At 33.4% G+C, this 10,291-nt stretch overlaps 1 protein-coding gene across 1 annotated transcript; it reads left to right on the forward strand.

The window, feature by feature from the left end:
- The first annotated feature begins 2,468 nt into the window (after window positions 1–2,468).
- LOC128863386 (uncharacterized) lies at window positions 2,469–4,245 on the forward strand. Its single transcript, XM_054102519.1, has 4 exons — window positions 2,469–2,938; window positions 3,032–3,197; window positions 3,288–3,813; window positions 3,939–4,245. Exons 1-4 carry the CDS (start codon window positions 2,553–2,555, stop codon window positions 4,115–4,117), a joined length of 1,257 nt encoding a protein of 418 aa, XP_053958494.1. The 5' UTR covers window positions 2,469–2,552; the 3' UTR covers window positions 4,118–4,245.
- Window positions 4,246–10,291: the final 6,046 nt, after the last annotated feature.

Below are 10,291 nucleotides of genomic sequence, written 5' to 3' on the forward strand. Positions count from 1 at the left end.
TTTCTATGTAACAGGTGGCGCTAAAGTAATCTTCCTACCAGAAAGTGCTATAAATTTTGCGATTGGCCCCCAATGTCAGTTCTGTTTTAACATTTGTGTAGTAAACACATGCGAAATATACGTTAATAAACAATGTTACGCTACTCTGCTCCAGAACGCGGAATATTGCTGACTATTTATTTGGCCAATAATCGGTCGGTGACTTTGGCACAACGTGAATTTCGTCGCAGATTTCCTCGCCGTCCAACGCCTACTGGTGAAACACTGCGACGTTTAGCCGCTCGTCTCGAAGAGACTGGCACAACACGAGATGCTGCCAGGCGTGGCAGACCCCGGAGTAGCCGTTCTGCAGAGAATATTGCTGCTGTAGCCGAGGATGTCATGGAAGCGCCGTCGACATCGCCTGACGACGTGCCACGCAAATGGGTATCAGTCGACGGTCTTTACAGCGAATTTTGGTACAAGATTTGAAGATGTTTCTGTACAAAGTCCAGCTGTTAGCTGCTGACCGCCAATCGCGTCTAACATACGCTCAAGCCATCCTTAATCACCACCAAGAGGAAGATGATTTTTCATCAAAAATAATCATGAGTGATGAGGCCCATTTCTATCTTAGCGGGTAGGTAAATAAGCAAAATTTACGCTTCTGGGGCACTGAAAATCCGCGTGTAACCCACGAAGAGCCATTACAACTGCTCAAAGTCACTGTATGGTGTGCTGTTTTCGCGGGAGGAGTCATCGGACCTTTTTTCTTCGAAGACGTCGCTACAGCGCTACAGAGCAATGATCAACGAGTTATTTTTGCCGCAACTTGATGAATTGGGATTGGAAAACATGTGGTTCCAACAGGACGGTGCAACGGCAGACACCGCACGTGCCAAAACCGATATGCTGAAGGATGCATTTCCCGGGCGCCTAATCTCCCGTTTTGGCGATTTGCACTGGCCAGCAAGATCGCCTGATTTGACCGCTCCAGACTTCTTTTTGTAGGGCTTTTTGAAGTCGCGGGTTTATGTCAACAAGCCTCAGACTCTTGCAACTCTTTCATTTTTTTTTTAAATTACAGCCAAAAACATCGCAAGGTTACTTTTGCGCCACCTTGTAGAATCGCTGGCTGTCAGCTGTGCGGTAGAGGAGGGAAAACACGTCAGCTGAACAGGTCAACTTGTAAAAAAAATTGAAAAGTAAAACTAATTTATGCCGATTGAATTTTTTTTACATAATTTTCGACACATATGAAAATATAAAAATGATGGTGGGAAGACCGTCAGCCGAAGCATGAATGTATCATTGCGTTCAGGTGCCGTATTTTCCCCCCTCTACGGCGAAGCTGACTATTTTTTTTTACTTTACCAAATGTCCACAATGCACAAAAAAAATTTCAGCCGGTATTAAATGAGTTGTTAAAAATTTTTTTCGACACGTTTCGCAGCATCCCACGCACGTATTACTGGACCAGCTGACGGTTGGTTTCGTCATACATTGGATGGCGTCTGCCTTCAGTATTAAAATCAGTCGGTATGAAATGATGAGGTTAAAATGACCCCTAGCTCCCGGACTATTATTGAATGCCGGGTAAGCACACGGGGAGCACCACAATCAACAAGCCAATACTAATTACGTACACAGCAATTCAAAAAAGTAGTTAGCCCTCAAGCCAGTTTCATCCTTTCAAATTCGAGTGTTTTTTAATAGCTCGATAACTTAAAATTATAATGCAAAACAAAAATATTGTTGGAATGTATTTTTTTTCGTAAGTTTGAAGAATATTTCATGGGAGTTATTTTTTTAATAGGATATCACGCATATACCCGCCACGACTACGAGTTTCATGGTCCATTCGATCAGCCGCAATAAATACGACCGGCTTGCGTCAATGGTGGCTTCAATATTTCAACAAAGTGATTGCTAAATGCGCTTATGCCCAGTTGAGCCATTTTGTAAGCGCCACATGTCGTCGATGTTTAATTGATTAATTTTCGGAAACAAAATTTCATTCAGCAGCCGCTTCCTCATTTCGAAAGGATTAAGGCCGATTATGCAGCCAGCGCTCTAAGAACTCCGCGAACGGATTATTATTATTATTTTTTTTTTTCAAAGTAAACTTCCATTTGGAATCGTTGCTCTGGCTTTAAACGGTTCACGATGTCTTGCCAAACTGCAGAGAACAGAAATCTAAACACATTTTGCCATTCTCAGCTCTCAAACCATAGTTATTGATATCGATAGTTTCCATGCAGCTAAAAGAACATCCGGTGCATGCATGCGTTGGTCAAACTTTTACTTATTAAAGAATATCATATTTTCGTATTTCGATAGCTAACTGCATCGAGCCATTATCAGTGCAAAAAATTGTAAAGCTTTTCAATGTAAAAAATGCAAGCGATAGAGAGTAAATAGAGAAAACATTAGAGAAAACTTTTACTTTGTTACACGAACATTTTTTACACAACTATTAAGAATGATGAGCTGCAATTTTGTTCAGTTACAATTCTAAGTTCTTTGAAAAAACATTGCATTTTTGTAGGAATCCCGCGAAACGCATTTAGAAAATGTCCTCCAATACAGAAGACTTCAATGCCGACGAATTGCAGGCGCCAGAATGGATCAATGACGATTTCTTCTTAAAAGTCTTGACAAGCTGTGAAGGCAAAGACAGTAAAATAAAAGTGCGTAGTGCAAAAATTTCGCCAGCCTCCATGAAGGGTGATCACTATGCCAGTGTAATGTTTCGCGCGCAACTGGACTATGAATTGGAGGGCGTGCGCAAGTCCAAATCTGTGATTATGAAAACGATGCCCGAAAACGACGGACACAAGAAGGAAATGTTAGGCAAGACGGATATTTTCGAAAAAGAGATCATCATGTACACGGAAGTGTTACCACGATTCGAAAAGATTTTGCGCGCCGTGGGCGATGATACAGTGCTCAAGGCACCGTAAGTGGTTGATAGCAAAAAACAAAAAAAAAAAGAGAATAAAAATACGCGTTAACGTATATTAGTTTGAAACAAAATTTATTATATTTGCAGCTGTTTATATCACGCTTTGAAGCCGAAGAAAATAATTGTCTTCGAAGACTTAGTGCCTAAGGGCTATGAAGTGGTGCGAGGCCGCCCACTCAACGTGGACGAAGTGAAGGCCGCGTATGCCAAGTTGGCCAAGTGGCATGCCATAAGTTACAAAATCAATTTGGAGGTCAGTGGCAAGCGCAGTATTTCAAATTTATTATGCCAGTTGCCATTTAAATTTTATTTAATTTACTAAATTTCATTTGCATCTCTACAGGAGCCGCACTATTTTGACAAGTTCGAGCGTGGCATGCTCAGTATGTCCAACATAGCAGAGGAGCGTTTCGTAACAGATGGCATTACGAACTTCGTTAATATGCTTCGACAAACACCTTCGCTACATGAATATTTGCCATACTTTGAGGCCCTAGAGCCGAAACTTTTAGAAAAATGTCGTGCATCGTTCGTTGAGTTTCGTGAAGCACCTCAACCGAATTCGCAGTATGTGCTTTGTCATGGTGACTTTCATTCCAAAAATATGATGTTTAAGCATAACAAAGAAACTGGCGCATTGGTGGATGTTTTGCTCTTGGATTTTCAAATCGGCTATGTTGGTCCCATTGTGAACGATTTGATATATTCACTTTACTGCATTTTGGATGCAAATCTGCGCTTGCAATTTCCAGCTTTTTTGTACAGTTATTTCACCAATTTCATCGATACTTTAAAAAAAATTGGTTTCAGGGGCCCACTGCCGACCATCACACAACTACATGCACAGCACAGACGCCACAAGTGCTTCGGTGAGTAATCAGCACTTAAATATCAAATTGTATTTCAAATAAATCGTGAATTGATAAGAAAATTCTATTATCTACACTTATTCTATTGCAAAACAAACAACTTATATTTCCTCATTTCTTATCAGAGTTCTTCCTTTTAACCACTTTTTTGCCTATGTGGTTCGCATTGGAAGAAAAGACCGAGGTTGAAGCGCTGATGACGTCCGAAGAATTTCGTCGCAATATGTACAAGTCAAAGGGCTACGTGGAGTATTTGGAGGAACATTTGCCGCGTTTCTTGCACTTGGGTTACTTTGATGATTAATTAATCTTCGATCTAATATGTAATGAAAAATGTAATTTTTGGGAATTTGTGTATATGCATTTCTGGGATATTAATAGAATTAAATTTTGTCACATAATCCTAATAAATTCGACTGTTATTCACATGTATTCCATGGCATTTTAAAGAGAATTTTAGTGCGAGGACTAATATGCCTTTTTTTGAATGAATTCATTGAAAGGAAATTCCAGTAGTACCTCAAATTAATTGTATAAATCAATTGTATAACACATAGGCTGAAATGTGCCTCGCCTAACACAGAAAACGCGTAATTTTTTTATTCAAAATTAGGCAATCATTCCAGCGCCGTTCTAACATTTCAATACCACTTTTGTAGAACGATTTGTCTTTTGCCTCAGTTTCAGCGATAATCTCTTCACTCGTGCGCATTTTCTTACCGGAGAGCATTTTTTTGGGCTGCGAAAAGCCAGTAGTCGCTGGTAGCCAAATCTGGCGAATACAATGGATGTGGGAGCAATTCGAAGTTCAATTCATATAATTTTGCCATTGTTTTGAATGACTTAAGTTATCTTCTTTCTATACTTTCCAATATCTACACGTTGTCAGCTAAATCCCTCAACTTCACCTTTTGATCACTCAAAATGATTTTGTGGATTTTTGATGTTTTCTGGTGTCATCTCCTCATTTGGACGCCCACTGCCTTGTGCACCATCGGTGGCTCTACGACCATATTTGAAGTCAGCAAAGCATCGTTTTATTGTTGCTTCTGATGGAGCGGAGTCTTCGTAACACTTCTCAAGACATTGGTTCGCTTGAAGGGTATTTTTTTCCATTAAGAAGCAAAGTAGCGTCACTCTCCGCTTAATAACTCATGACCAATAAATAGAATATCATGAAATTTTAACAGCGGCCTTTTTAAGGTTAGTACAAACTGAAAAAGAGGTGAATGCAATAAAACTACTGCCATCTATGTGTTAGACCCGGAGCTTTTTAGCCAATGTGTTATATGTGAGAACTCTAGAAAGAAACCATGTTTGGGCATGGTAAGTAATCTAATACAGCAATGCATATGCGTACAGTAAGTCACAGCAAAAAGCATACACTTGAATATAAGGGTGGGCCATATAGCGTTTACTTTTTGAACCACCTATCTTTTTGAGAATGGCAACTCAAATGACTTGTCAAATGTGTTCATAATTTACTTAAAGGTTTGACATTTGCGAAATGGGATGCTATATGCTTGAACAAAATTGGGGAATATTGAAAACCTATTTCCAAAGTGGTGAGTCTTCTTCTTCTTTTCTGATTTTCACATCGGTGGCTACGTCAATAAGCAAAATTGTCGGATTTGGGGCTCAGGAAATCCACACGTTACTGTAGAGAAGCAAATGCATCCACAACGAGTCACTGTTTGGTGCGGTTTTTGGTCTGGCGACATCATCGGGCCATTTTTTTTCGAAAATGAGCGAGGAGCCGCGCTTACAGTAAATGCCGAGAGTTACCGTGACTTGCTCAACGAGTTGTTTCCAAAAATTTAAAGAATGACATGGACGACATTTGGTTGCAACAGGACGGTGCAACTTGTCACACTGCCAAAGTTACACTCGAACTTTGGCTACCGTTTTTGGAAACCGAATATTCAGCCGAAAATCCGATATCAATTGGCCGCCTCGGAGCTGTGATTTAAGCCCATTGGACTATTTTTTGTGGGGAGCCGTTAAGGACAAATGCTAATTGAACCATCCAGAGACGATTGATGCTTTAAAACACGTAATCGAAGTTGCCATTCATGAAATTGGAGCCGAAACAATCGAAAATGTGCTTAAAAATTGGGTTGATCGATTGGCCTACTGTAAAGCCAGTCGTGGCAATCATTTGAACGATATTATTTTTCATTCATAAATGTCAATGTTCGATCTTCAAAATAAAAAAAAAGTTTGAAAAATATTCATTAGTTTTTTTTATAGCCGATTCAAAAAGCAAATTTTACATGGCCTACCCTATATGTTCCATATTAGACACAAATAGCAAACCAGATCAAGTTATTAATTATTTATTTATTTCTTTTGTACTTTATAATAATTTTTTTCTTATATACAGTTGAAGAAATAGAGTTTGTTTTTGTTCTGCTAGGAGCTCAAGTACTCCTGAACCATACACTGAAATGCGAGAGATCCTTTTAAGCATCGATATTGAATTGATGATTTGCGTGTTTTGTGTGGCGTGGCTAATTCTTAGAGCACTCATTAGTTTTCTAATTAAGCCGCCTTTCAAAATGGCATGCTTAATTTACCTAGTGTGAAGTTCAGTTGCATTTTATGTCCGTCTTTGGAACCTCCTACCATTGAAAATCAAAATAATCTGAAGCACAACGCGCTTTGGAAGGGAACTGCTACATCACTTTGTGTCCAATAGTTGCTAATATCTACGTCTGTCTTTCTTTTTACCTTTTCTCTTCTCTGCTGTTTCTACGCGTATAACTTCACACCTTCATAGCTTTTTGGTTGTTTGCTTCATAAACAAATAAAATAAAGAAATAAAAACCTTTGAATGTTAATGATTTGTTAAAGGGTTTTTATGATGAGCTTTTTTCTCTTGGAACGTACTTTCAATGAATTTAGCAGCAGTAAATAAAAAAGTTTGATATTCGTCTACTTCTGTTTTTTTTTTTTGTTTTATGATAAACGTAACTTTGTCGAGCCGTACGGGTACCAAATCCCCCTGCTTTACGATAATGCATTCCAATTCAGCTTGCAATTTCACAATTGCTTCAAAAAGAGAGCAATAAAAAGTCACACGATCAGAATGCAGACGAATGCGATGACCATGGAAAAGTATTTGTTGCAATTTTTATGGAAATTCTCAAGAAGAATCAACGCAGTCTAAGCTGATGCATTTCCGAAACATTGAACGGTTTTGGCTCCGAACTAGATTTCACTTTTGTCAGGCAAAAAACATCTTTCCAACTAGTTTGGAGGCCTTTAATGGTCAATCGTCTATTTTCGAGCACAAAAATCTTTTACATCCTTGACGTGATGTTTATCAGTTGATGTTAATGGTCGTCTAGGACGAGTTTCATTTCTATGATTTCTCTACCAGCTTGGAATTGTATAATTCATACACGGTTTTTTTGCAATATAATCAAAGGTCTTCTAAACCATTCTCAATTCGAGATATACGGCATCTTTTTGTACTCGTCGATTTGCTGCGAATTCTTAGTCAAATAATTGTCGGTCTCAAAGAAAAGAAGATAAATGATTCTATGGGATTTCATACGCGCTTTTCAATAAAAAATTTTAAGACCTAAATTCTAAACTAATAGATTTTTTCCCCCTTTTTTTGATTGTTTTTTCATAACACTGAAATGCAAGTTTTCAGGTTCCCTTTCAAAATGATTCCCAACTCTTTATTGAGATACAAAACTTCACATTTGATTTCACGACACGGCTAATGTTACTGATCCACTATTTATAAATTTATAATCACAAACAAAAAAAGCGACGCGCTTGTTAAGATTTCAACTTTTCTCACTAGTAATAGCACTCGTTTGCAAATTTCGATCTTTTTTTGCGCAATCACTACTCACTTCCTAAGTAGAATCTCTGGCTGATTGCGAAAATCGAGTTCATTTATTTTAGGAAAACATTATCGAGATATTTGCAATTTAACGTTTTTAGGCTAAAACAAGAGTTGTTCCACATAACCACTTATGTACATCTTTAAGGTATTCATTGACATTTCGTGACTTGGGTAGCTTTATTTGAACATTCATAACTTCCTCATTTATCATTTCATTCTCTCAAAAATTAAAAAAAAAAAGTTTACTAAAAAAAATTTAAATAAAAAAAGTTTTAAAAATAAATAAAAACAAAAGTTTTATGAAATATAAAAATAAAAATTTTATTAAATATAAAAATAATAAATTTATTTACTTTTAAAACTTTTTTTATTTAAATTTTTTTTAGTAAACATTTTTTTTTTAATTTTTTACTGATTTTTGTTATTAAACAAAATTTTAAAAATTAAATAATTAAAAATTTGTTCTATAAAAAAGTACTATTTCTAGTTTTTATTCAAATCTTAAAACTTTACTGAAAAATTATTATATAAAATAATTTATTAATTATGTTAAAAACAATTTTTACATTTTTAACATTGAAAAAAAAATATTACAAAAAAAAATTTAATAAAGTTTTTAAATAAAAATTTTTTAATAAAAAATTTTTTTTTTAATTATATTTGAAACTTTTATTTAAAAAATTTTGAATAAAAAAATGTTTTAGTAACTTTTTTTTACTTAAACCATTTATTTTTATTTGAATAACTTTTTATTTTTCCTTTTTTTTTAATAAAAAAAATTTAAATAATATTTTTTAATTTAAATACTTTTTAGAAGAATATTCAAATAAAAATATATATTTTAGATAAAAAAAAATACTTAAACATTTTTGTATTCAAAATTACAAAAGAAAAATTTGAAATTTCAATAAAAAATAAAAATAAATATTTTCCATTAAAAAAATTGTTTATTTAAAAACTTTATTAAAATTGTTTTACTTAAATTTTTTTGTTTAATGTTAGAAAATGTTGTTTAACATAATTCATAAATTTTATTTAATAATAATTTGTAACTAAAATTTTCAGGTTTGAATAAAAACTAGAAATAAATATTTTACATAATTTTTTTTTTCGATAACTTTATTTGACCAAATTTTTTTTTTGCTTTAAATTTTGTCTATTTGTTATTTCAAACTTTATTAAAATTTTTTTTTTTAAATTTTTATTATTTAATGTTAGAAAAATGTGTTTTAACATAATTAATAAATTTTTTTATAAAATAATTTTTGAGTAAAATTTTCAGATTTGAATAAACACTAGAAATAAACATTTTACATAATTTTTTTTTTCGAAAACTTTATTTAATCAATTTTTTTTTTACTTAGAATTTGTTTATTTAAAGTGTTAATTTTATTTAACTCAATTATCTAATTATTTAAGTAATGATTTTTAACTAAAATTTTTAAATTTAAATAATATATAAAAGTAAACAGTTTTCATTAAAATTTTTTAAATTTAATTAATTAGTTATTTTAAGTAGTAATAATTTAAAAAACAATTTAAATATTAATAAAAAATAAAAATAAATATTTTTGATTAAAAGTAAGTATTTTTAAAAAAAGGTATTAAATAAACAGGTTTACACATATTTTTTTAATAATTTTTTTTTTTTTATTATTAACAAAATTTTTTTTGTAAACATTTTTTTTAAGTAATCAAAATTTATATAAAGTATTTTAAAAAATTTGATTAAATAAAGTACTTAATTAAATTTTTCAACTTTTTCTGCTGTATTGAAGTGTGCCGGAAATTAAGCTACTAACGAAGAAAATCGAAAGATAAATAAGAAAATTAAAAATGTTTAAATAAAAATACTCATGTCGCTATTTTAAATAATAATCATAAATTATTAGTTACATTTTTAAGATCTATATTTTAATAATTACTTACAATTAATAAATTAAATTTTTGAAATAAAATTGTAATTCCTGTTAAAATTTTAATTCTGAAGTGATTTTCTTTCTCAGAAACTATTGACCCTTTCGAAAGGGTAGTGCATACACCCCTTTATATCCCATTAATAGAGAATTGCATTATTTTTCAGCTGCTATTGGTAAATTGCAAATATCTCGATTTGACCTAGGAATTTCATAATAGCATCTGGGGTGCATTTTTATTGTAAACCAGTGTAATGATAGTAGAAGTTTATATCAATTAAGCTTTGACAGCTGATTTCTCTTTTTTATACTTTTTTGATAACCGGCCTCTAAATGGTTTTGTCAATCGTTATCGCTCTCTTCCTAACCCACCTGAAGCAAAAGATATACAAATACAATATGAGTAAATAAACTTGAGAGTTTGTTCGTACTATATTGAAGATAGCGCGCCAGATAAAAAAGTACTGCACATGAATCGAATACAAAACCAAAATAAAAACAAGTCTTGGCGTTTTAGTAACACCAAAAACTTTGCATTTGTATTGTAGTTTTGATTACGCCGGTTTTGCTTAGTTAGTTACTCATTACACGTATGTATGTATGTGGTTATCTATGTATGTATGTATGTATGCACGTAAGCTTGCAAAAGTATCTAAATTTAAAATGCTCATGCTGATTCGAAGCTTTCGCAGTCATCATT

Source organism: Anastrepha ludens, chromosome 2 (assembly GCF_028408465.1).
Source record: "Anastrepha ludens isolate Willacy chromosome 2, idAnaLude1.1, whole genome shotgun sequence".
In the NCBI taxonomy this organism is placed as follows: Eukaryota; Metazoa; Arthropoda; class Insecta; order Diptera; family Tephritidae; genus Anastrepha; species Anastrepha ludens.

Coding starts and splice junctions, on each gene's coding strand:
- LOC128863386 (XM_054102519.1), top strand. CDS start 2,553: ATGTCCTCCAATACAGAAGACTTCAATGCCGACGAATTGCAGGCGCCA. Junction 2,939..3,031: donor GATACAGTGCTCAAGGCACC/GTAAGTGGTTGA, acceptor TTATATTTGCAG/CTGTTTATATCACGCTTTGA. Junction 3,814..3,938: donor CAGACGCCACAAGTGCTTCG/GTGAGTAATCAG, acceptor ATTTCTTATCAG/AGTTCTTCCTTTTAACCACT.